Source organism: Bombus pyrosoma, linkage group LG16, assembly GCF_014825855.1.
Source record: "Bombus pyrosoma isolate SC7728 linkage group LG16, ASM1482585v1, whole genome shotgun sequence".
In the NCBI taxonomy this organism is placed as follows: domain Eukaryota; kingdom Metazoa; phylum Arthropoda; class Insecta; order Hymenoptera; family Apidae; genus Bombus; species Bombus pyrosoma.
In genome coordinates, this window is record NC_057785.1 from 5,700,216 (window position 1) to 5,726,932 (window position 26,717).

Sequence of the window (26,717 nt, forward strand, 5' to 3'; positions counted from 1 at the left end):
ATCGAGCAGTTCTACATATTTTTAATTTCCTGTCTTTGTATCTTCTTGTTATAACATCCCATAAGAGATCTTTTTCGTTATTATTATCACATTAACCAGATCAAGATGAGAATGATTATTGAAAATATTTAATTAAATAATAAATAACGATACTTCATCTTCGCTATGAGTAATCATCGTTATTTGTTAAATTACTCCTTTTTATTTTTTCTCTTCTTGCCTTCCTTTTAAATCATGTTTCCTATTATTTGCAGTATCCTGTGTTACCAGGAAGGAATTATTTTCAAAATAGTAGTTTTTAATTAACTAGTCTACGACTGGCACTGTTAGTAGACACTGCTAGAACATAGAAACGCAAGTATTTAGAGTAAACGAGATACACGTTAACACGATAACCCCGGTGAAAGGTTGCGACACCGCTACATGTGAGATTCAGTAAATTAACGGGCTGTTACTCATTTCAACAGATAGTTCGTGCTTGGTAAAATAACACATTAGATAATACGATAAACAACGAAGAAGGGAAATTATAATTTACTTCTTATAATCTGTTTACTTATTTGAGAATATCCATGCCCCATTAAAAATATCTCATCGTGATTTTCCATCGTATAAATTGTTCCAATTTGTTTTCATTTTGCTCCTCGTTTTTAACTATTATATTTTTATTTGTTAGGTAGCAACTAGTTATAATCGGAAATAAATGAAAAATAAGAAGTTTGCAACATTGGTTCTTTTAATTTTATTTTTGAAATTAGCTCATTTCTTCTTGTATTTTTACAACTGAATTTTCAGAAACGATTAAATGCTTGTATAGAAGCTATTTAGTATAGAAGAAACATTAAATGTTCGTTTTCTCTCAACATGTCAAATTTAATGTGTGAAAATTTCTTCAGTTTATATCCCTCTTTTTTTCTTTCCTTTTCTTTCTTCCCCTTTTCACTAAACAAATTTCTATACATCCTAAATTTCTATACATAGTCCATAAAATAATTGAAAACGCTAAAAACAAGATTTGTTATCAAAATATTTTTAATATCAACATTCTTCCTGAATCAGTCAATGTTGCAACAAAATGTTATTAATGTAAACTGTCAATTTATGTAACATCACTTCCTTCTTTTATCGCTTCTCTCTTCCTTTTTCTTTTTAAACGAGACTAGTAAATAAGAACAACTCAAAACTCACAAACAAACTTAAAGAAAATTAAAGATGAACACTTAAAGACGGTAAATTTGGCATCCAAAAATCTCTAAAATTCCAACTCCCTCTCTAAGTCAATCAAAACCAAAACAAAATTTGTTCACTTATATCTAAACCAACAATTTACAGCAAATAATATGTGTAAAATATTTTCATAATAAAAATCCTCTGTCTTACAGAAATATAGCAAAGAAAATATCGAGAAATATATAAAAAATTCAGATTTCTCCTAAAACCAATTTAAATTAAAATTTCGTCTTTTATCTATTAATGCCCTACTCTATCAATTCCTAATCTATTAACCTCCAAATACATCAAATTACCGAACGAAAATCTTCTCCTCTTTAATCACATTTTTCATTTTTATTTCACTATTGTAGAAGTGAAAATAAAAAAGAATTTTCTTATTGCTAACGATTGAAAAACAAAGTCACTGAATAACAATCTATATACCGAGTGATCAAAAAGACCCTATAAAAGTTCCCTAATTCCTCAAAATTAAAATAAATAAAAAATTGCTTCTGATCTAACAACAAACCCGCGAGATCATGCCACCAATTCTTCGAATCCTCGAATCGATCCGATTATCTGGTGCGCATTCACTACCGAAGTTCCAAGAAACATTTTGGTCCCCTCCATGGCCTTGATTTCTCGACTGAACGAATATGTCAACACTCATGAAGAAACGGTTTCTGAAAGATCGTTTCGCTGACGTAAGAGATCCAATATCCCCACTACCTCAGTCAATGGAACTATCCAAGGTATCAAAGTCCGTGACGAAGAAATCGCCACGGCAGTTCGTTTCTTCCTTTCGAAAAGGTAAGACGTCTTTCATTTAGCCTTTTAAGTTTCTACAGACAGTTTTTGTTTTATCTTTTTGTTGGAGAAAAGTACGTCCGTCCTTGGAGTCTTTATTGGGGTCACCTTTAATTTTATACGCTGGCAATTTCTTCAGGTTTCGTCCTTAAAAGTGAAACTTTAGATTGTGCGATTGAAAATTATGTGACTTTTATTCGTGTATTTTCGGTATTAGTTGAGAATATATCGATTGTCAATGTGTAATATGTGTATATTCTTTATATTTGTAACCTAAAGTTTTAAACTACTGTCAGATAGTTTTCAATCGTCTCTTTGGAAGGATAATAAGCGTATTTGATTTTATGGTTGCTGACGCGTAGTATGGCATATAGGAAATGCAATGGCTAAGAAAAGGAGAATCTGTTAATAGAAATTATAATAGACATTTTTCTTTTCGTAATTTCACTGCTTTGTTTAAGTAGATTTTTCCTTTCAATTTGTGTAAATGTTTGATATACGTAGTTGCTGTTTCGTTTTTCAATTTTCATGGAGAGCTGTAATTTAATATTTTTTAATAATTTCTTCTTCAACTTTTTATCTGCTTTATTGCAAACATAATGTTATCATTCATTTATATTAAACCTTTATGGGATACTTCTTAAACATAGAAATATAGAAATATAATACTAAACTATAAATATAGAAATATAATGCAATATTTCTTGGGAGCAGATCTTATTTTCAATATGCTAATTTTACTCTGTGTTAATTTCCATAGAACCAGTCTGTGAAAATGAAAGTGCTAATCTTCGCCGCTATTGCGGTATTCTGCGCCCAGCCGGCGCTCAGTGTTGACACACACGAGCACAACAAAGTTGTGTGCTATTGGAACAGCACGGCTTTCAACCGACAGGGTAAAATTTGTTTCGTTATTCCATTAAACAACCTATTAATTTGCTCGATTAATTAAAATCTGAAATTATAATCTGAGAAATATGAAGTTTGCCTATTGAAATGTTGAAATTGATTAGTAGTTTTCTTGTTGAATATTTCAACGTTTTAACGTTATATCTGAACAAGGAAAAAACTAAAAATATCAACAATTATTATAATCCAATTAAACGTTCTATGATGCTAGAGCAATCATTATTGTTCTATTTAATATAACTGATTTATTTTTAATGATGATTAATATCATTACTGTTAATCGTTTATTGATTTTAGTAATCATTCAATTAGTAATTATAGATTAGAAATTAATGATTATTAATCCGTAGATTAGATAATGTAATAGAAAGATTATCAATTATTATTCATTCACCTAATGCTTATTAAATGAATAACGATTTATATATTATATTAATTATTTTGATCATTGTCAATTAATTCAAAATAATCCTAATCTTTCATACCATCAATAGTTGTGTTTTTGATACTTATTGTAATTTATTGGGATATATTTCAGGACCAGGAAAGTTCCAGTTGGATGATGTTCGATCAGCCCTATCCCTTTGCACACATTTGATCTATGGGTTTGCAGGAATTAATACAGAGACATTAGAAGTTGTTCCTTTGAATCCATCTTTGGACACTGGAGTTGGATATTCTTACTACAAACTTGCCACACAATTGAAGAAAGGCTTCCCAGATCTGAAGATCTACCTTAGCATTGGTGGTAATGCTGATCCTGAAGATGACACTCACAAGTATCTTGTTGTTGTAAGTATTATTTTGTTGGTCACTCAATTCTATACATAGATTCCAATTCAGGATTGATTGACTTCAAGGAGCTGTACCATCCTTTATTGTAATTTTTTCCTATAAATATCTTAGATCTAGACTATGTTGACAAACAATGTAAGTTTCTTTATAGTATTAAATACAATTTCATTTGGAAATTGAAAATTAAATAATATTGAAATTATTATTAAACATTGCATATTTTTCTTTTCTGCTATAAGATGGCACAAAGTTCTAAATACTCCAGATTTGATTTTCATTACAACTCAAACTGAATCTAAGTTAAAAAGATAACTTAACATCCTCAATTGCTGTAGACTGAGACGGCAGAATCAAGGTCCAAGTTCATTAACTCAATCAACCGTCTTCTCAATGATTATGACTTTGATGGAATTGACCTGGCTTGGCAATTCCCACCTGTGAAAGTCAAGAAAGAACGTGGTACATTTGGATCAATCTGGCATGGCTTGAAGAAGACCTTTGGTTATGGTAAATTCAAAGATGACAAGGAGCAGGAGCATCGTGATGGCTTTACCATCTTGGTCCGTGACCTGAAAGCTCAACTTAGACCAAGAATGAAGGCCCTAACTATTGCTGTAATTCCTCATGTTAACAGTAGTAGTAAGTTCATTTTCACTTCTTTACTCTGTTACTTCTTTAACTTCTTAAAATCTCTCATAACATGGGATTGTTATGGACGAATTTTCTTAATCAAAAGTGGCGATATAGCGAGTTTGCAATCAGATGAGATTAAAGATTTGGATGATAGGTATATTGGATATGATATTAGTATCCAGATGTGACGAGGAAATAGGGACGAAAAATTAATAGAAATCATGTAGTCTGTTTGCTTCGAAATTAAGAACGTGCTGCCGCGACCAATCTTGCCTTATCTGTGGCTGTGCGTGTAACTGGCGAGCGTCACGTTCTCTAAATATTGAACCTAGGGAATCTGGTAACTTGTAGGACCTGTAACGTGTTTACATACACTTCTGTGTTGGTAAAATTGATTGCAAATAACATACACTGCTGGTCATAATTATTGGACACCTACTCGTTACATTTATCAGAAAATTTCAACTAATTTTAATTCTTATGTAGGCAATCAAATTGCTGCAGTTATCAAACACGTGTTTGAATAAGTTCGAAGTTTTAATATTTTATAATTTTGTGCATAAATTTTCACGTAAAAATAAGCACTAAATTTGGATCTTTCAAAATAAGGAAATATTTTTTAGTTCTGTAATATTCTTGTGAATTTTTGTTCTTGTGGATTCTATCTTATTATATTTAATATCTTGCAGTTTACTATGACGCGAGATTGCTGGCACCCAATATCGATGCCGTGCATCTGTTCACTTTCGACCAAAAAACGCCAGAACGTAATCCGCAAGAAGGGGATTATCCAGCACCCATTTATGAGAGTTATGGACGTGTCCCTCAGGACAACGTTGATGCCACAACCAGGTGAGGAACTTCTGTAAGCTATGCTTATCCTCTGCCGTCAACTATTAAAAATCCCAAATCGTCAGAAATTTATGGTACCATTAATTTAATCAAAAATCAATCTTCCTTTAGTTCAAAAGGACTTCCTGGTTGCTGGTCTCATTAGTTTCTGAAAATCCTAAATTACTAAGAATTTGTTTATTGTACTATTGATTTAATTACCCCTATTCCTTCAATTCAAGGGGACTCCCTGGTTTTCAAGCATTCCAATCCCCAAAATGCTCTAGAATCTCCATTTACGTAACACAATTTAAAAATATCCGTAAAGTATTGATTCTGTTGCAAGGTACTGGCTCGAGAACGGTACTCCAGGCTCGAAAATAGTCGTGGGAATCCCAACATACGCTAGGACATGGAAGCTCACGTCTGACAGTCAAATATCAGGGGTACCACCTATAGTCACCGATGGTCCGGGAGCCGAAGGACCTCACACAAACACGCCAGGACTTCTTTCGTACGCTGAGGTGTGCTCCAGGCTGACAGAATCCGCTGTGGGTCGTTTGAGACGTGTTGGTGATCCATCTAAGAAATATGGCAGCTATGCCTTCCAATCTTACAATGAGAACACTGGAAATGACGGAATCTGGGTCGGTTATGAGGATCCTGACACGGCTGGCAATAAGGCTGCCTACGCCAAGGCGAAAGGTTTGGGTGGTGTTCTTATCTATGATTTGTCCCTGGACGACTTCCGTGGTGTCTGCACTGGAGACAAGTACCCTATTATCAGGGGCGCCAAATACAAGCTGTAAGAAGTTATTAAAGACTATTCGATGGACACTAAGAGTCGGAGGTGACCAATTTTGGCACAGCTGAAGTATAAGTTGTGTTAGATCTATTTTTTAATTAAGGCCGCGCCTAAAAAATGTATTTCTCAATCTTTTTGAAATTTCGATCCTAAATGACTACTTGGTTTTCACGCATTTGCTTCGTGTTTTTTATATTTTTCACGTAGCTCTAGTTTTTCGTATGTGCTATCTTTCGTGATATGTTAAGTATTTGAAAAAAGTGCTGTATCAGAAGTGTTGTATCGAGAATAAAGATGAAATAGTTTGGTGATTAGTTCTTCCTTTCGTCAAATTCTTTGCTGCCACATTAACACCATGAGAACTGACTAGTTTTGAGCTAATCTTTATTAGTGATCGGCTATTTTCGCTAGGAATGAACCAAATGTAGTTTATGTTTATAGAAAAGTTCGGTAACTTCAAACTTCTTAGCTTCACACAGTAGGTTGCAAGGAATTTCCATAAATCTATAGGAGGACTGATTTATATTAACATTCACATGGCGCCATTCATAGTTACTGATTACCGTAGTGCTAGAAACCAACACAACATCTTGATCGGTCGACAAGGTAGAGATTTATGAAACACGCATGTATATATAGATATAATATATATATTTCGTGCAGTCTATGAATTCGGATAAACACATTTGCTCGGGTGTGTACGAAAGGTTTCATTGTAAATGGACTAGACTCGATAAATATATCAAATGTTAGGAGTTATGGCACACGAGACACAGCTAATTCGTAGCCACTCTCATACGTAGAAACGAAACGTTCCTGAAATCTCTTGTACATTCGTAGTTTTGCATCCTCCATATTAGCTCGACGTTATTGTCGAACGGAAATCATATTCGTGCTTCGTTCGAACCCACAGCGCTTCACCAAAAACATTCGTGCAGAAACGGTTGGTACAGTGAACGCGGTGTCGTAGACATCTTTGTTCCATTTGGTTCCTGCGATCCAGTTTGTCGTTCCGCTAAATCGAGATAATTTCATTAATACCAAGGTTGACAAGGGAACAATTTACTTCATAATAATTTTTGTGACTTCTTTAACAACACACAAGGCAAAGTATATATTTTTGTTAATATAAAATGTGTAATTATCATTTTTGTAAAATTATATCTTTCTTTTTGGGGTTATGGAAAATCGCTTTAAAGGAACGACAAATCAGAAGCAGTTGTTGCAACAACACGAACACATCCTGCAGCATAATCGTAATACTTAGAAAATACTGGGCGTGGTAGTTGGAATAGCTTACACTCTATGGTACAGTTAATAATTCGATATACGGTTTAACAGGGTTAGGGCACTCGTTACATTACGGCATATAATATAATGAAATATAATATACGTAGCGTTACAACGTACAATAACACAACGGTTATCCCTGATACTTAATCCTAATCTACTCTGACTTCGGTCCCCGTGAAGTGTTAATTCGAGCCCGTACGTAAGATTAGAAAATCCTTTTTCAAAATTGGAATTTGAAATTAATATGGAATTATTAAATTAATATGAAAATAACATAATTGATATAGGTAAAGTGGACAAAAACGAAGTTAGTATGTAAAGATCTTGGTAGTGCAATGGGTAGTGTATTAGACTACAACCCCTTGAGCTCTCAGATCGAATCCTAGAAATTTCCAGATTTCAGTATCTCGCAGATTTTCCCTGGATTTTGATCATCTGAAAATTTCGGGGAGGAAAATTGTTATTTAAAATGAAATGAAAAAAGTAAAAGATTCCTAACTTCATGAAAATCTAAGATATATCTGGGGAAAAGATAGAAAAAACTGAAAATTTCTGGAACTCACGAATTTTTCAGATCAAATAAAATTTGTAGCCATCAATAATTCACTTTAAAGTGATTTTCGTTGTCTTCTCAACGAGCTCGACGTGATCGAGGACAGTCGAGAAGGATTCTCTAAGCAGGAACCAGGGCACACTCGACGAGATTACGTTGCTGAAAGCATATCTGTGACTAGATCCAGCAGCTCACCATGAGGTCGGATAGTGAAAAAATAAGTACGCGGAACTCTCTGACATAACTTTCTTCTATGCGTGAATACTGTGTGAAACGTTTGTTATCCAAAATGCTCTTTGGTGCTTCGATATTCTTCGAAAAAATTATTTCTTGGAAATGCAACTTTTGTGTTTGTGTCATTAAGAAACTAAGAAGCAGCAACAAGAAGACTCGTCACATTCTATTCCTTACGTTTTATTATACCGGGGATGATGTATCTGTTGATTTCTTTTTTCAACTGATCGATGATAACCTCACAAATTTCGCGAAATTTTTTCTTCTTTTTATCAGAAATTAATTTTCATTTATTTGTTAAATATCCTTTTCAGTGTTTCATTTATGAATAGTGGAATGAAAATCTTTAACGTTCATATATTTCTTAGACTCAACGATATTGTTCTACAGATAACGATATTGCCTCTGAAGATACATTATTAGTTAACGAAATGGCGCCATGCTGTCTCTCGAAAGTTTCCAAATTTGTTCAGTATTCTACTTTGAAACCTTTAACTATGATCTGTGTCATTTTACTTAAATTTTGTTAATGTCAGATAAAATTAAATTTTTTAATTTAAATTTTATTCAAATTCTGCTTCTATTATTTATTCACATTCAAGGCGCGTTACGTATCTTCTGAAACAACCTGTAATAATAAATGCATATCAAGTAAATGCAGATCACGCAATTGGTCAACTCTTTGGATAAAATATCGCATTATTAAATACAGTGACGAATGTCGATAACATTTCCCTGCATAATAATCTCTCTCAAACGTTCCATAAATTTAATCAGTTAGTATTCTACTGTTTTTACAATTTCAACAAAATAATTATCAACGATTTTTATCGATCGATATCGTTGCCATAGAAAGAAAAGGGGGAGGTGTGAATTATTTTTTAGAATTTCACGCAAGTATAGAATAAATAAAATCCAGAATTTTTATCAGTTTGAATGTTTCTTGGGGACGGAATTAGTCGTAAAGTACAAGCGTGTAGATGTTAGAATTTTCGATTGCGATTTTTAATTCGGCTCAATGGTGTAGTGAGATTGTTCCATAAATCATAAAATATAAAAATTAATAAAACTTCATTCATCTATAAAATACTTCTCTAAACTGGATTCTTTTTAAATGGCATAAACAATCTACATTAAGCAAAGAAAATTTTCTTTGTCTATAGATTAGATAAAAAAAATATTTTCTCTTCACGTATTCTGTTTAATGACCATGATAAAGAATTTAACAAAGAATTTTTATTATGATGCAGAAGATGAAATTTGGGAATTTTTGCGACCAGCTACCGAAAAGGGGCCCCTATTGGTTCTAGAAGTTTCACACTCTGCGAGTTACTTGATTTCCAATGATATTCGATTTTTCTTGAATTTTTTCAAATATTAATTAATCAAGCGTTTCTGTTACGATTCCACTTATCAACAATATATTTCTTCAGCAGCTAATTTCTTACTTAAATATATTTCTTGATTATCATAACTATTGCACGATATGCGAAGCTCTCTAAAAATATCCATCACGTTAGAAATATTTAACCGAACAGAAATCTCACCAAGATAAAAAAGACAACGAACAATTTAAACACGTTAGTGCAAAATTAGTAAAAAAGAAAAAAAAAACAAAACAATAACAACGATAATGAAAGAAAACGACACGTGATATAAATGCATAAATAAATGATTACAATCATCTTTGTAGGGAGAAGACCGATCATAGTTCTCGAATATCATTTTTTTTTTTTTCATTATGCTTATGCGAACTGTCTACATTAAAAACGATATAAATACCGATCTCCCCGATTTTCGGTTATTTTATCAAACTCAACAAGCGATTAATAGTACTAAGACACGAGTCACACTGAACGAAGAACTTTCTTATTATTAGCGAAATACATATCACGTGACTGGTCACGCATCTGCGTGGCCATCATCTTGGAAATCGAACCGAGCTTCGATATTAAACCCGTGCTCGGGAGGAGAGCCTATCTCTTTCAAATAAATGTCAATTGTCTATTCATTATACGACGATTGTTTATTCATCGAAAACCAACCAAACGCTCCGAATGTTTTAAAATTATCAATTAATTTTGCCCTACCTAGCGGAGCCTTCCTATATCGAAAAAAAAAAAAAAAAAAGAAAGAACGGTCCAGATCGTGTTGCAGGACCTTTTCTCCTCATAACTGTGGGGCTCCATCTTCTAGAAACCTCCTCCAACAAGCACCAATCTCTTCAACTTCATTCCAACAATCCTTTAACGCGTGTCTCTACATGACAGAACACCGTGTGACATTGTACCTAGTATCTTGGTCCACATTGTTCACGCTGAGTACGCGCAGCAGCCTCTCCGTGTCTTTGCACGCATGTCTACTGGTCTGCTGCTGCTTCATCAGCATCATCGGCGTCTTCTTCTTCGGCCTCTTCTTGGTCTGCGGCAAAGTCAGCTCGAGCATCTGCTCGAGTCTCAGCCGGATAGGCCAGCCGGTCTCCTTGTAGTCGTCCTCTTCGTACGTGGACTCGCTGGCCTTCTGTAAGGTCTGGAAGGCATAGTTCATAGGCAACAGCTTTCTGGGTTGAGCGAATGAGTCGTGAACTCGGACTGGACGAGCCAGGGAAGATCTCTTCTTGGCTGGGGTCAGAGGCAACGGCTGGGTCTTCGTCGACCTGGCTAAATTGCTGGTTTTGGTGTTTTTGAGAACTCTGGTCTCGTCCAAACAAGCCAATATCTTAGCGTTCTCCTTCAGTGATGAAGAGTTTATGGAATTGGTCACTCGATAGTTGCCCATAGTGCTTTTTGCGACCAGGCTGTTGTTCTTCGTGCTTTTCACTAGTTTTAGGTTATTGTTGTTGATCGCAGTGATGCTGGGATTGTTGTTGTTGGCAACAGTGGTCACGTGGCGACACTGTTCGGCACACTGTAGGCAATCGTAGTATTTCTCGACCGCGTTACGTCGTGCTGAAGCGGAGAATCGCTCGCGAAGGTTCGCGCGATTCTGGCGCTCGCCTGGTTGGCGAGGCTGTTGTCACACCTCCTGAAGATACTTTAAGGGGCATAAAGTTTCCCTGTACAGCACCTCGCCCTCTTTGCCCGTGTGGTCCGCCGATCTCACGTCCGCGGCGCAACGAACCATCGCGACGCCATCTACCTCCTCGCCAACCTGAATCACGATCTAGGGAAAAGTCGCATAAATAGATTGCGTTGATGATACAGTATTGCGGTGGATTATCAAGTGCATGTGTTTAACATAGGATACACCATTATGATAAAGGTAAGATTCTTCTCAATTAATGAACGAATAAAATTCTAGGATTTGACTTGAAAAGCATGACGTGTATATGCATAATAGGAGGAGGACCCTAGACTTCGAAATACCTAGGGCTATCGTAGTACATGTAGTATTGCAGTTGCTAAAAGGGATCTTGACCCGGATTTGGTTCGTTCTCATTGAAGCAGGAGTATTCAAAGGATTGACAATTAAATAATAAGGATTACAAAAATGTGAAGATCATTTTGTGCATGACTGTGTGCCTTATGATATATAAAAGGAATACCTGGTCACGTAGTAGGGTAATCTGGTCAGTTAATTGTAAGTTACGAGTGACCTGAAGTGTCTTCTGTCCAGACTCCACTCGCATAACGTATGCACTGGGGAAGTAACCCACTCGGCCGCCCAAACACTTCCCTTTCCACCAGTCCTTCTCTGATTTATCAATTACCGTCACTTTGTAGCCAGCTCTGCGAAACGATTAGATTTCAAATATTAGTAGAGACGTCAAAGAGGCCTATTCCTCTCCCAGTTCAATTTGCTATCCTCCCATCTTATGGGACGAATAGACAACAGATTGAACAATCCTAGTTACTTTTATGTATCCTAACTCAGGTCTCGCCCAAACTATTTTAATTTTTTTAATTCTCATTCTATGTAATTCTTATTTAACTTTTAAACAATCTTCAATTATATAAGGTATACAAAGTATAGTACTCGTGATGATATTTAGTAGGCGAAATTCTCCAATGCATAGAAACGTATAAATAGTTGCGGTCTATTAACTGAGTGATTATCATTGAATGATTACTTCAAGTCCAACTCGTCCCGATGTCGCGCCTCGAAGTTGTACAGCACCACGTATAAATTATTAGGGGGCAGAACACGTTTTCCAGGTGGATTCACGTGATTCTGATTGTTAGTGTGCGGCGAGGGGCAAGGAGAGGTGCTCGCCGATGAGTACGATTTTTCATTTTCATCTGGGAGCTCCATGCTGGACATCCTGATGGCCCCCCTAATGTGCTTGTGGACGCTGTGGCTCTGGCCTGGACTACATGGCGCTGCAATCGAGTCGTTCAAACCATGAATGGTATTTTTAATCTTTTCGAGACTAATTATCTCCAGCTCTGCGCTACACTTTCAAGTCTGACTAATTTCATGATCTCGCTATGTCTCTTTTATCGAGGAAATCCAGTAATTGATTAATACTCACATAATCTGTTGATGCTTCCACTGTCAGAATGTCTGGGTGGCGTGGACTCTCTTTGGCCGCCGGTATAGTAATCACGTGGACGATGTCGAACATGAGCGGTGCCCTCCGGAGAATCCAAGCTGAGACTCTTCATCCTTAGGTTCAATCTCTCGCGTCTACGTTGTGGACTATGCGGCGCTTCATGTTCCATAATGAGCGATCATAGCAAGTTAGCCTTTGAGGTTAGCTCGTAGCTCGACATTGACGCCATTTTACAAAGCAGTGTTACTTTTTCATTCTGTTTCTCGGTTCTTTTTTCTAGTTTATAAGCGGATAGTTAGAATAGAGAGAAGTTAGAGAGAGTTTGCTTGCAGGAAGAAACACGAACATCTTGTCAGCAAGATGTACCTACCTACCCTTCTCGTTTTTTGAGGTTATATCTGTCATTGAAGCTTGCTGTAATGATGTACCGTTACAGCGAAAAGCTCCCGGCTTTTTCTCTTAAATTAAACGGAGTTTAGGTAGAGATAGAGCAAGCTTGACAAGTTTCTACGATTCAGAGACAATCTCTTTTTCTCACGAAAGTATAATTTCGGAAAAATAATAAAAGGCAAAGTAAAGTAAACCAAGGCGAAAGAAAATGATAAAAAAAGAAGAAAGAAATTTCAAAATCTCAGATTTTTTAAGGAAATTCAGTTAGCAGTATAGAACGAAAAAGTGGAGAGTACACGATTTTTAACAAAATTCGAATCCACACGTCGATATATGCGTGCAAGAAAATTGCAATATGCACACGTACACATAGATATGCAAGTGGAGGCTCGTAATTTTTAATCAATTCCCAATAGAGACAACAGGTTTCCATTCATTTTCATTCTGACAAAAGTACTCATTTGGCGTCAACGTCGAGACCGGAAATCAACACATACAACGAGACAGGAACACCATATAGATATACGGTAACATTACGAATGCACACAAAGAAAGTATTTCTCTCACCAGGCGATAAACTTAAGTAGTATACGAAACTTTTTAACACAGAAAATAATTTTATATAAAAAATAAAACAAAAATGGTAAAAAAAGGAAAAAAAAGTCAAAAAAAATGGGACACGACTCGCGCATCAAGAAGTGAAAGCATAGGAAATCGCAGGAGAGAACATTTTTATTTACAATATTTACATGATTTCTCCCTTGTACTAATTTTTCTTCCTTTTCATTGACCTCGAGTTCGTTTTTCGCGCAATACTTTCTACTTCATGTCCGTTCTTCCCCTACTTTTGTGTACATTTTCACCATAATTTTAAGATTCGTACTTTTCGATTCTTTCTTTGGAGAGGTAATTTCTTAGCGAAAGAAAGCTGGGAAATTAAAATGCGAGATAATGTTTAATAACTTAGATTCGAATAATTATACATTTTTTTTCGTTGAATTTTTTTTTTTTCTTTGAATTTCCTGACAAAACAATCCCAGATTCGACAATCGTGTTAATCATTTTGATCTTCAAAGGAAACTAGGCTAACTGAGATAATAGTTACTTAAGTGATTGGAAATTGCTCTGAAGTAATCTTATAGTGAGTCCTTACCTTTACGGCGCGGTCTTTTTTGACACAACCTGTACGTAAACGATAAAAATTCTGCGAATAATTGGTGCCAATATAGGGATTTTTCTGCTATTTAATCATGCTGAATTTAGAAACAAATATCTTACATACTTAAACTGGATGAAAATAAAAAGTTTGTAAGTTTCTATAACGAAAAAATTAAACAATACCATTAAGCAATTCAAAATATTTCTCATTTACAACTACTTTTTCAACAATACTCAAATAAAAAATTGTTCACTATTGAATTGGGAAAATTTGCATTAGCAATTCCACCTTTCCAATCTCGCAATTCCACGGAAAAGAGCAACAGGGTGGGTTCGCAGAAATAAATGATCAAATCCTCTGTCAAATGCTGGTTGAATGGATGAACAATAAATTTACAATTTTATACTCTACATATTGTCAATTCCAAGCGTCGTTCCAGTCCTTACATGAAGAAAATTTAGGCGCAAACAAGTTGTACAAGTTAAATGAAGAGAACTTTGTATGCAATTCCAATGTTCGTTCACTTTAGCGCAATTCCAGCGAACTTCTTGGATTCGTGCGTAAACAAGGGTATTCGGAAAAACAGAATTGTGTACATAAAAGTTGATCGATATTCGCTTTCCTTGAAGCAGGATCGAGCAATTTCACTTTCGATTCCTCGACAATTTCAAGTTGTCTCTCTAATTTCACATAAAACTGTCACCGACCGATTTATACTTCGAAGTTGTATATTACAATGTCGCGCAACTTCAGCAATTCCAGCGAGTAACACGTACACGTATCACCTCACAATATATAAACGAAGACCGTACACATCAATTTTCCCCATTGGATTTTCACAATCGCAATTCCATCGCTATGCCCTAGCAATTCCACGTTTTCAGCCCACTCACGAGCGTTTCACCATCTAAAACCTATCCCACAGTCCACAACTAGTAATTATAGATCACGAGTCGCTAGATTTCAGTTCCTAGAAGCTTTAAATCCATTTTTTTTTCGAAACGCAGATCGCTTAAGCGACGCGCGTCCAGTTCAAAGGTCATCGTTTTCTGTTGGAGCCATGGTAAGAACGTTCGGGCGTCTTTTGCGAAGAGGTCGAAGGTTTCTCTTGGGTCATCAACACCAGTGGCTGCCCGAATGGTCTGGTTCCCGACATTGATCCACCGCTGCCCCGTCCTGGTCAATGCAATTGCAACGATTCCGAGATGATTTCGTCTTGATATGTTTTTTCACGCGCTTTCCACTCCAACAGTAGCTCTTTCTCTCTTAGTACAAGCACTGTTTAATTTAGTCTCACTTTTGAGGCTGGTTTTAGTCGTTAGTAGGTGCAATTCCGTGGGATTTCCCCGTCCAGCGCTAGTGGCGCCGTTATCGGTGCTCTCCCTATCTGTTACCGCGATATTTGAAGATTTCACCTCTTTCTCCCTTAGATAATTTGTTTGTTTCGCCATGGAATCGATTGGAATTGCGCGTTTAGGCTCCATGATGAAATTGGTTAGTCTTTTTTAACATTGACGCTAAAGTCGATTATTACGTTACGTTTGCGATTTCGGAGACTAGGGAATTGGCGATAAATGACTGCTGTTTCTTTGGGAACATTTCAAGCGATTTGGGACTTTTGATCGGATTAGTTATGTTTTGTTTTTATTTTTTAATGGAACTGTCAAAGTTACTCGTTCAAGAATCGAAAATTGTCTGTTTGTGATTTCTTCGTTACTTGAAGTTGGGGGGACAGAAAGCGGGCAAACGTTTCTCTCTTCGTCCGTGGGAGGCCTCGTGGTGAAACTTATATTTCCCGCCTTATCGAGAACTCTTAAAGCGATGATCCTTCTTTCCCCAAACTTTTTCCAAGATAAACAATCGACGAAAATTCACGTAGGACACATTGCACGATGATAAAATAACAAAAATATTTGCGAAAAATTCTTTCACGTTTATAGAAAATGATAAATTTTTAAAAAATATTCACACTATAATTATCATTGAGGTAACACCAACAGCAATTTGTCCATTTTAAAAGTTTTCACGATTTTTACAAAATTCCAGAAATATTTCAGTTAAAAAATCTAGAGATTGAAAAATCCGTAACGCAAAGTCGATGATCTCGGGAAAGTGATGACGATGGGCTAGATCCATCAGTGCATGCGGGAAATCCCGTATAGTACGATAAAAACAGTACAGATGGCGCGCGTGTTAAGAGGAAGAATGAAGATGAAGTAGGGGAAGAAGTAGAAAGAGAGACAGAGAAAATACTGGATAGATAAAAAGAAAAAAGAGGCAAAAGTTACGAGTCATGTCCCTAAAGAAGAGTATATTTCTGTTGATTAAAAGAATAAAAAGAGAGAACAGGGTAAAGTGCCACCTTGAAGCAGAGATTGCTCTAGCAGATGCATAAACTTGATGAAGTCGCTTCAGGTTGCATCTTACTCTTCTTAATCATCTAATGCTTTCATATAAAATATATTTGCTGAACTTTAACTGAAATCAATAGCTTTCCTCATGTTCGAAGTACTTTTAATACATTTTTCTCTTGGCTCAGGTGCCAAGTTTTACTTCAGATCTTCTCTCAGAGGAAGCAGCATGTATTTGACATTTAACAAATACCTCAAGAAGGAAGAAACCTTTATAAGACTCTCTTAAGTGAAATGGATTGAACTGAAGGGTATAATTCTTAGCAGAATATTGTACTGAACTGAAAGGAATTTTGTTTCTTTTCTATTTTTAAACATCTTTTCCATTTCAGTTTGAAATAAATTAAGCATGATATGAAATAGAATAACTTTAGTCTAACATACAATGATTTCTCTAATATACTTTATAGCACAAAACTACATCAACTACTCTAACAAGTAAAATAAATGTTCTAAATGGGAGTATTTACTTCTTTCAGCAATCTGACTCATTTCTAACTCCTACGCTCTCACACATCCATAAATTTCCTCTACGTTACCAGAAACTTTCAGAATCTACAATTCAGTGGGTCCACCAAGCTTCAACAACTTGAGTAATTTGTCAGCAATTATCTTTGTACAATAGAATGCACCTGAAGAGCACTCCAGTCACAGATTTCAAGAAACAGAGGAATTATACTTTTCCTATAGGGAGGCTCTGCTTCAAGGTCAAGAGGAATTGGTGCTGTGCCTTACCAGAGGTGGACGAGGAACAAGGGTGGGAGGAAGCCCTCGCTGACGAAGGTGCTGGAGGATGATCTGCTGTGGGAGGCGTAGGTGGTGAGTTTGTCGAGTTTCCACGGATCTCGCCTGCCTGCTTCAGCACCTGGTATATGGCGTCCACGTCTGCTCACACGAGATAGACAGGTAGCAATGCAAAAGCAGAGAGACATCACACGAGGTGCTTTCTTTTCTTTCTTTTCAGTACTTTTATTTTTTTTTGCTTGGTTCACTTTTCTTTCCTTTCCTTTCCTTTGCCTTCAACTTTATGACTCGAAGCAGACGCCCATTGGGCAACAAGTGTCTTTAGTTGGTCCTTCATAACTTATTAATTAGTTGTAATTTAATCTATTATATTTATTTACCTGCTGTATGAATAGTTTCGCTTATTAATATATAATGAAGTTTGTTGTATTTGTTTGGATATTTAGTAAAATCCAAAGAGTATCTTTTTGACATTGGTCAATTTTAAAGACACCTGTTCATGGTAGCCATACTTCTCATCAATAGTTGAACTTTATTATTGTACACTGATAGTGTGTCTTAGTGCCATTTGTTCAGAGCCACCGACCAGATTCGTCTGGTTTCATGTACCGAACAATAAAAAGCCCATTATCGAAGAAGAAATTTACACTTAGAAATTCCAAAAGTATTCAATGGAGATCGTAGGAAATTCGAGATTTAAAGGGGAGCCAGAATCTATCTCCATCGGTGGCATAATTCAGGTTGAAATCATTCAAAGTCAATTTGCAACATTACTGGCTGCACAGCGGATAACAAAATTGGCATCGATCGTTCGGAGGATGGGTTGACAGTGACGTCAATTGAAGTAAATCAGGTTGAAAGGATTAAGAGCACGTAACAAGCGATCGCTTAACAGGAGATTAAGCCAGGGAATCTCCCAATAATTTTTGACACCTTTCGAACAAATCCATCGTTTCAACGCTACTCGCAGTGTTCTTCATATCAAGAATTAAAAAATACGGTTTTTCTTATATTTATAGGAAGCTTCAGTGACTCTGAATATTTGATAAACAAAACGAGTAATAAATATACATATGATAATAAATAATAAATAATTGAACAGACTAATGTTATGTACACCAATAGTTGACATATATGGCGCTAGTGTCGCATCATCATTTGTCATATTGTTTAAGATAAAACAACGTAACTAAAGATATTATTCCTATCTAAAATTATATGCGAGCCCTTGAGAAGCAATTCCTACCAAATTTAAATAATAAATAACAACTACCTAACTAACTGACTGCATTAACAAATAAATATGTATATTGTGTGTACTAGTAATTGACACTAACATGGCGCTAGTGTCGCCTCTCCAGTTGTCACAGTGTTAAGAAGGAAATTAATTTAAACAAATATATCATTTACATCTGAAAAACCTACCAGAACCTTCCCTAATTCTTTTTTAAGACTACTACTCTAACCTGAAAGCTTTCATCTTAGCTGGGAGCTAATGGAACTTAAAGAGTCTCCGAGCGATCGACTTTTCAGCTTCAGTGACTCTGAACGACACCGAGCCACACGAAACACCGAGTTACACCATAGAGAAAGAGTTTTTCCTTTTTCTTGTAGCCTGTTCAGGCGATCGAGGGACGCGAAGAGGAAAAAAGAAGGTTGAAGGGTGAATGATCCGATTAATTTGTTAATCGCGATGGGCTGTGATGCATACCATGATCTCTGACCCTTTCCGTGCCTTGCATGTCGATGAATCGCGTTCAGGGAATTCGATCAAGGTGAGAAGATGAGGAGCAGAGCTTCGTGAAAAATTTGATCCTTCGTTTCCTTTCGCATCTTTTTCTTTGTTTCAGTTTATGGATCGATCGATACTCTTATCTAATGAAACTGTCCATGCACAAACTATTCTGACCCTGGTACTTTGGATCCAGTAATTTATTTTAGCAATTAGAATCCCAAAGTGAGAAACTAAACTTTCGAACAAGCTGGAATGTTGAACTGCAGCACCGAGATTGATCCAGAATTAAATTCCAGGCCATCAGGCTTAAATTTCAGTATAGTGATTCATCAATTTCACGCAATCTGTTTCATCCGGCTGGCTCCAATCCCGGATCGATCATCTCCCTCATCCCTGCAGTGCAATTTTCTTTCCCCCTGCAAACCTTTCGCCATAATACAAAGGAATCTGCCTCAAATTTTCAGTATGAAAATGACGAACCACAGTGAATAGACTTGGTATCATAGCGAGATTGTCATCAAATCGGTCGAAGATAAACTTGGTACTTTTGAGGGTGTCAAAGATTCGGTTAAGAATAGATTCGTCTCATTTCTTAGAGCATCGATCATCCGCGACAACGAGAGAGAAAGAAAGAAAGAGAGAGAGAGAGAGAGAGAGAGAGAAAGGGGATAAGAAAATCAATTTTGACACAATCACATTCCCAAACTGGCGAGTACTTACTGTACTCTGCGGCCGCGGTGTCGTCCACTTGAGTCTGAGTCTTCTGTCGACGAAGAAGGGGAATCCCTCCGCTCTTTTTAGGCGCCAGGCTGGGACACATGACGGGCTGCACCATATTGATGCAGTCGGTGTGAGCGTTTGCTTTGCAGCCACGACACCTGACACCCTGGCGACTATGGCCACGTAACACCTGGCCACACGCATCGCAGGGAGTGATTTTTCGATAAGTGTACTCGCGCCAAGAGTGGCCTCCCTCGGACTCCAAACTTTTCCTGGAACAAGTTGTACTTTGTAATTGCTTCTTCAACCTTCTTCTTCTGTTTTGCATATTTAATGTGTCATATATTTAATATAGCGTGTTTATTTTGTTAATGGTATCTTCAGGGAAAATTTGTCAGACGCGTAGAAATATAAGAAGGTTTTAGCAGATTTCTGGAATTTTGTAGAGTACCATGGTTTAAAAGAATGGACAAAATGGTGTATTTCATTATCACTAAATAAAGGAATATATCTTCGATACAATTTCTTCGTAAAATTGTAAAAAATTGTATTGCTAATACATTATAAGATATACATATATTAACGAAAGAGCAGGAAACAAATTTACCTCGTTGTCAAATTAATCATTAACCAAGTTGAACGAATATCTAGTGACTTTCTAGTGACAAACTCACCTAGACATGGCGACAACTGTAGAAACAGCATGGTACATCGCCTGTTTCCCTCTGTGTTAGTGAAGCATTGACAAAACAACAATTTTGGTTATTCAAACACAACCAACACACTTTAACAAAACATCTTATCTAAAAAAAAAAAAAAAGAAACCAATGGAGACAAAAAATAAAATAGGAGAGAAGGAAGAAGATATTTGAAGCATTCATCGCTTAAAGTCCATTTTCATCGAATAGTTACTGACTTGTCGGTTGATGGCGGAGTCGTCGGGGAGCTGGTTTTCAAACTCTTGAACGCTTTCAACCATTTGTGCTTGGTACTTCCGGTCGAGCCATTCGACATCTTCCGGCTGCTCACCCCATCCGGTTGGCCGGCTTCTCCAGCCCCGAACAGCTCCTTCTGCAAATTGAAATGAACGTCACATATAATATTTGCTCTGGCAGACTTGGACAATTTTTTAATAGAATCCAATTTTCTCCTAGTACTTGAAAATTCCCTAACGATCTCCCTTTACCTCTTTTGCAATTATTTTTGAAATGATCATCGACGCCATTATGGAATTAGTAGTAATTACACTAATTAACTTCCATTAACGAATTAGGTACCTTTTCAGAATGGGAAATGATATAATCAAACGAAGAAAGAAAATGGTCACAGTATATGCTTTGATACTTGAATGGAAAAATTGATCCCTGCGTTTCTCAGTTGTATTTCTTGAGACTTTCTAGCTTCTTTTTAAATTATAGTAATGAAAAGTATGCGTTTCTAAGTATTCTTGAAAAATATCTTAAAATTAAAAATATGTGGACAGAGATAATTTTTGCATCTTTTATACCTTGAGGAATATTTTTTAGAACCTGAAAATAGATAAATTTTTGTAAAATTCATCTTTCCAATCTTTCATTTTTAAATAACAAAATAAGTAAAAAATTATATTTCTTTAATCTGATTTATGACTTTCAGAATCTTTTTTAAATTCTTGCAATGGCTCGTTGGATAACATACAAAATGTTTTCCAATAAATCAAACTAATATTTTCTAAATTCCAAATATAATACATTCAGTCAATTTTGTTCTTCAAATTTTTCCCATTAATTCAGTGGACAGTTATTTTCTATACTAACAAACATAGTAACGAAATAATAGAAAATTGTGTTTCTTTAAACCAACTTTTTCCAATTTACCTCTACCGCTATTCGTTTCAAACCTGTGGCAATAATGAAAGATATAAACTGAACGATAGAAGTCTTGTTATTGTGCCATTGAACACAGGGATATCGGAAAACTTTTCAGAAAGTTCTGTTTCCTATGGTATGACAGTGCGATGACAATGGAAATAGTCGAGTTTCTGCACGAGTCGGCAAACAACTCGTGCACGACCGTCTGGTAAATAGATATCCAACGAAAGAGGAAGCCAGAACCGTTTTAATGCAACGGCTCGGCCAGCTATTAATTGGATTCTATCGAGGACACCTGATTGCTTATCGTAACACACATGTAGCAACTTATTTTCCAATTATTATCACCATTTCACAAAACTATTTCAATTGTATCATTCGATTTTAATGTTCTATTATTTTAATGATATTTCATTATTAATTAAATAAATTGGAAATTTTTATGGATTTATGTGAAAATTGAAAGATACAAAAATGCACAGGATGTATGAATATAGAAAACAACATGCATATTCAGGGTATGTTCATTAATATGCAAAATGTAAAATATCTAAATATTCAGAAATATATAAGAGATCAAAAGCATGGCAAACTAATGTTTATTCTAGCTGGAGGGTAGCTTCTGCTTCCAATTATAAAAATTGCAATTTTTAATGAACAGTTTCTTAATAAATATAAACTAATATTATTGCTCTTCCATTAATCAATTGACGTATCCTTTAAAAGTGAAATAGCGTTGGTTATAATTATTGGACATTTAATTTCCAACAACAGTGTCCAACAGTGGTTAATATTTCATAATTAACAGATTTGCTAATTTGAGGCAAGGTCTGCCGGAAATGATTGTTAATTAAAATTAGGCCATCGATAGTACAATATTACGGCAACCGAGATTCCTATCGACCCCAACAGACCATTGTACCTATCGCTATATCGTGCACCGAGTATACTGTAGGGGCTTCATTCATAAAGACACTGAAGGAGCATCGACCATCAAGTCAAACTGTACTCTGCATTATTCCGCGATACGTTACTCAATAGTCCGCAATCTACGACTGGACAGCACGAAAATAATACAAAAAGTAAATAATGAAAGAAGCAAAATCAGGGACATTTACAAAAGTCAAGGCACTAGATATTTAACACGTTCGCTATTAACAAGTACAGATATTTCTATCTATGGAATTATAACATTTGGCAAGAAACGAAGGCAAGATTGACACATGAAATATCCAAGTGGCAGAGTTAAATAATATCTCAACGCATTTCCTATAGTCGCCTCTCTTTTCTTCTTCTAAAAATATTTTATTCAAACGTGTACAGATATAGACGCAACAGTTGCGTCTATGCTACTGTGCATTTATCAGAGAACAAACGTTACGCAACGTCAGCAGCACTACATCTCATCAGGCAATACAATTTCAACGTGCAACGACGCATGATTTTTCCAGCAACTTTTTAATACACGCGAAAGTGTTAAATACTGGGCAATCTAATTTGACAAAACAACAGTAAAAGCCATCGCATAAACAATTTTTCCTAATCAATTCCCGATTACTCTGTACACACTTGCGAATACCCGCAAAGCCCCGGTATCGACATCAAAATACGCCACGAAGAGTCCATTCTGTCAAGCAAGGAACGACACTCCCCTAACGAAAATCATTCGACCACGTTTAATCCCGAGCACGTGCGGCGAAAAGTGTCCCCCACGTGTGTGTCCTGATCACAGACACGCGTCTCGACGCCTGCAAATATCGTGTGTCACGTGTCAAAACACCATGCACCAGCTGCTCCTACCAGCAGCTGACCTAACTCTCTCATAGACCTCCGTTTGTCGCTAATGTTCGTAGAACCATCATTCAGACACACATTCACGTCAAATACCACTAGACACAATGTGTACAGACTTTGTGAGGTAAGAAGAACCGGAAGCGACCGCAGTGGAGCCGCATAGCAACGGATGCGAGCTATCTGGAGTCAGGAACGCGAGGATTCACCAGCGCGAAAGCACACTGCGGCACGAATAATGGCTTGATCACTGTCTGGCTGCACGGATCTGATGTCTGTGACCTGGATTCGCGATAGAAAGCGAAAGGGGCCAGGTGTCTCGTCCAGGTGTTTCAAGGGGGATACTAACGACTTGTGTGCGCAGCGTTGTCCAGCCCATTTTCGCGAGGACTAGTCAGGCTCCTCCTGCCACCCTGACCTAGGAGAGCGAACTCGAGGCCAGGAATGGATTTTCAGACGGCGGCTGTCGGATGGTGACCCAGTTGTGAGGGCGCATGTCGCGCGATTGCGCGCCCCTATTTATTCGGGCGACGCGTTAGGCAACGCAGCGCGTGTCTGTTTACGCGTATCCGGTTTTCCTTCCCTATCTGCCAACTGTTCTTTGGAACCTGTTTCGTCTGCAGCCCATCGCCACGTGTAATTTGCAATCTGTCTACCTTTGTACCTACAATATTTTATTTTACATTATATTCTACTCAGTTCATTGTATTCAGTTATCGGTATTTTGTGCCGGTTTATGGCAATTTGGAGCGCGTCAGTTTACGCGTGTCCAGATTTCATTTTCCATTTGAGAATTTTTCTTTGCTATCTGTTATCAGCTTCTCTTTATGCCGGTTTATTACAGTTTGACACGCGTTTGTTTACGCATGTCAGGTTTTCCTATCTGACAATTGTTCTTTCGAGTTTGTTTGCTTTTCCATTACGAGTTGTATGTCGGGTGTATGATTGTATGAGAGTTGCAAGTTATCTACGTTTTATATCTGTACGTTTCTATCGATAGCCTTTCTTTCTATGATTTATATTTTTCGGATTTTATTTCATTTAGTCATCAGCGTTTCGCCATGGTTTATTGCAGTTTGACATGCGTATATTCGGTTTTTATTTTCTATACGTGAACTGTTCTATGAAATTTGCTTCTCAGCTGGATCTTTTAAATTTTATTTTATTTAGTCGCTGATAGACCGCGGACGTTAGTGCAAATTCATACTTTTGCGAATGTAATTTAAGAAACGAAATCCCAGCACAGTTGATTTATCCAATAAACGTTACAACAAGCATTTTGCTTTCGATATTTCGTATGTTCCACTTACAGAGAATTCGTCGGTTTGTAGGAAGCATTTTAGACGAATTGGATAAATTCTGATAATTAGGGAGATCAATTTCGATTCCTTCTAACTTCTCGAATACTTTGGACTCGTTAAAACAGTTTTTAAAAATTCCGTACAAGTCCCAAGTTGTTATGGTTCTTAATTACTCAGGTAAAATCTTTAGTTCAAGTGTTTGGAAGGTCTTGGCTTGACTCCATTAACTGAGGTACCACTTTCTCATCTTTCACACAACTTTTTGATTTTTTAATTGAGGCAATTTCTCAACATTTCAGGGGAATGTTGATAATTATACAAGCTTGAATAAGTCGATGGAATTGAATGGAATAGGATTTTTGAATATCTGCAAGCACTCACAGTAATCCTCTTAATAGTAAAATATCATTAAATTAATCTAAAAAGAAAATAAATTAATTAATTAATCTGTTAAATTAATCTAAAAATTAATTCTCTTAAAATATTATTATTTTGATTCTTTCATTGATAACAATTTGGAATCTTTTAATTGGAACAGTTTCTGCACATTTCAAAAGGACTCCGCCTATTATAGAACTTTTAACTAATCTGCAGAACTGGATAAGATAGGAGTTTCGAGTGTCCAAAGCCACTTGGAATGATGTTGCCAGTTGAAGAAGCATTTTTTGATCTCATTGTTGACAAAGGTTTCTCAACTTTGGATCAGCACAATTTCTCAATTTCTAGAAGAATTTTGAGTGTTTGAGAGTTAGAGAAAGTTAGTCGGTTCAGAGCAATGAACAATTCTCATGATTTGCCCTTCCAGATAAAAAATATTTAAAAAATATTTTAGCTTCCACTTTAACTAATCAAGATAATTGGCAGGTCTTTCTTTGATTGCTACGATTGAAGCGATCTTCTTTGATTCTTCTTCTTTGATACCAAGTAATTTTCTCACTCCATTGGGATTTCGATATAACTACTCGTTACATATTCGAGAAATTGTTAGGAATCGAAATATCTTTGAATATTTTAACCTACAGAAGTGCAGGCTAAATTGAATCGTTTTCAAAGAACTGCAGCAACTTCTATCGTTTAATCGCAGCTCCATATCAATCGGCCATACTTTTTGGATATTTGAAGGACCATTTCTGATTCAACGTTGCACTAGAAAACAAAGAAAAGAGAAACATGAAGAAGAAAATGGAAAAGGAAAATATACCATCCCGCTAGATGTATTAATCTAAAAATTTATTTTAAAATCATTTTGTACAGAGCACAATTTCCTGTAAAATTCACTCTACGTGGCTAGTAAAGTTCAAATTCTGTCGCTCAGATAAGAAATCTAAATTTAAGTACCTTTTCTTCTTCTTTATCGCTCTCTTTCATGCAACATCTTCTTTAAATTAGCCTCTAAATCTCTGATAGATAAAAAAACACAAGCTTCCTTCATCGTCTTGACAAAATGATCGAGGCTAGGGTGGAAGCCTAATGCAAAGGAAATTGCTAGGATGGATCGAAGAGGGCAATTATCGATATCTAGCCTGTTCCATAGACACTGGTATCTGGTGGCCGCTGACAGGTCCATTAGGACGTGTCTTGCTGAAAATTTCAGCAAGACTCGGCCACGATATCGATCCCCTGGTGGTGAAAGCACCGGTTAAACGACCTTCCTTCAATCTATAATCTTCCTGACTACGTGGCCAATTCTCGTGTTCTACGAGCATGACTATAGTACCATCTTTGTTACCGAAGACGTTTACCAGCAGCTCTCATCAGCTAACAGGTCGGTAGCCTAAGTTTTACAAATTTTCTGGAATATCTTTACAAAGAATATTAATATCAGGATATTAGCAATTATCAACTACTATATCATTGATCGTCCTTTGCTATCAATATTCAGGTTGGCAGACAATTATTCAGATTCACGTGAAGCCTAAATGTTCATTGCGGCAAAAAGTTGGCAACGTCACAGAGGCTGCTATTTTAGGAGGTAATGGAGTGCGGATCATCCTACATTTAGGTATTCAGTCATCCTTGGCGTGCCAGTTGAAGGATCAGGACACGTCGTAT

General features: G+C 36.5%; 3 protein-coding genes across 10 annotated transcripts in view; 1 reads left to right on the top strand and 2 right to left on the bottom strand.

Moving 5' to 3' along the window:
* The first annotated feature begins 1,914 nt into the window (after window positions 1–1,914).
* Window positions 1,915–6,306, top strand: LOC122576699 (chitinase-like protein Idgf4). 5 transcript variants are annotated; one of them, XM_043747368.1, is made up of 6 exons: window positions 1,915–2,022; window positions 2,780–2,915; window positions 3,467–3,720; window positions 4,059–4,362; window positions 5,046–5,208; window positions 5,516–6,306. In XM_043747368.1, the coding sequence occupies exons 2-6, from the start codon at window positions 2,795–2,797 to the stop codon at window positions 5,994–5,996; spliced, it is 1,323 nt and encodes a 440-aa protein (XP_043603303.1). In that variant the 5' UTR covers window positions 1,915–2,022; window positions 2,780–2,794; the 3' UTR covers window positions 5,997–6,306. The 5 variants fall into 5 exon arrangements, with proteins under 5 accessions (XP_043603303.1, XP_043603302.1, XP_043603301.1 ...); XM_043747367.1 differs by having other exon boundaries at window positions 2,019–2,158; XM_043747366.1 differs by lacking the exon at window positions 1,915–2,022 and adding an exon at window positions 2,382–2,423.
* Window positions 6,067–11,078, bottom strand: LOC122576686 (the record flags this gene model as incomplete). The annotated part of the gene is made up of 2 exons (XM_043747346.1): window positions 6,067–7,007; window positions 10,363–11,078. Coding segments are annotated over 2 exons (864 nt in total), but the record flags the coding sequence as incomplete, so codon positions are not given.
* LOC122576697 overlaps window positions 10,937–26,717 on the bottom strand; it is a 75,799-nt gene continuing 60,018 nt past the window's right edge. For 2 of the 4 annotated variants that reach the window (XM_043747360.1, XM_043747363.1), the window contains 8 exons: window positions 20,640–20,794; window positions 20,398–20,448; window positions 19,724–19,995; window positions 17,260–17,409; window positions 12,544–12,720; window positions 12,142–12,391; window positions 11,617–11,800; window positions 10,937–11,234 (listed from right to left, as the gene is read on the bottom strand). In XM_043747360.1, the coding sequence (XP_043603295.1) occupies window positions 11,088–11,234; window positions 11,617–11,800; window positions 12,142–12,391; window positions 12,544–12,720; window positions 17,260–17,409; window positions 19,724–19,995; window positions 20,398–20,448; window positions 20,640–20,794 (1,386 nt within the window). In that variant the 3' untranslated portion in view covers window positions 10,937–11,087. The remainder of the gene's footprint in view (window positions 11,235–11,616; window positions 11,801–12,141; window positions 12,392–12,543; window positions 12,721–17,259; window positions 17,410–19,723; window positions 19,996–20,397; window positions 20,449–20,639; window positions 20,795–26,717) is intronic. The other 2 variants (XM_043747362.1, XM_043747361.1) reach the window with 2 other exon arrangements.

Coding starts and splice junctions, on each gene's coding strand:
- LOC122576699 (XM_043747364.1), top strand. CDS start 2,507: ATGTTTGATATACGTAGTTGCTGTTTCGTTTTTCAATTTTCATGGAGA. Junction 2,916..3,466: donor CACGGCTTTCAACCGACAGG/GTAAAATTTGTT, acceptor GATATATTTCAG/GACCAGGAAAGTTCCAGTTG. Junction 4,363..5,045: donor TCCTCATGTTAACAGTAGTA/GTAAGTTCATTT, acceptor AATATCTTGCAG/TTTACTATGACGCGAGATTG.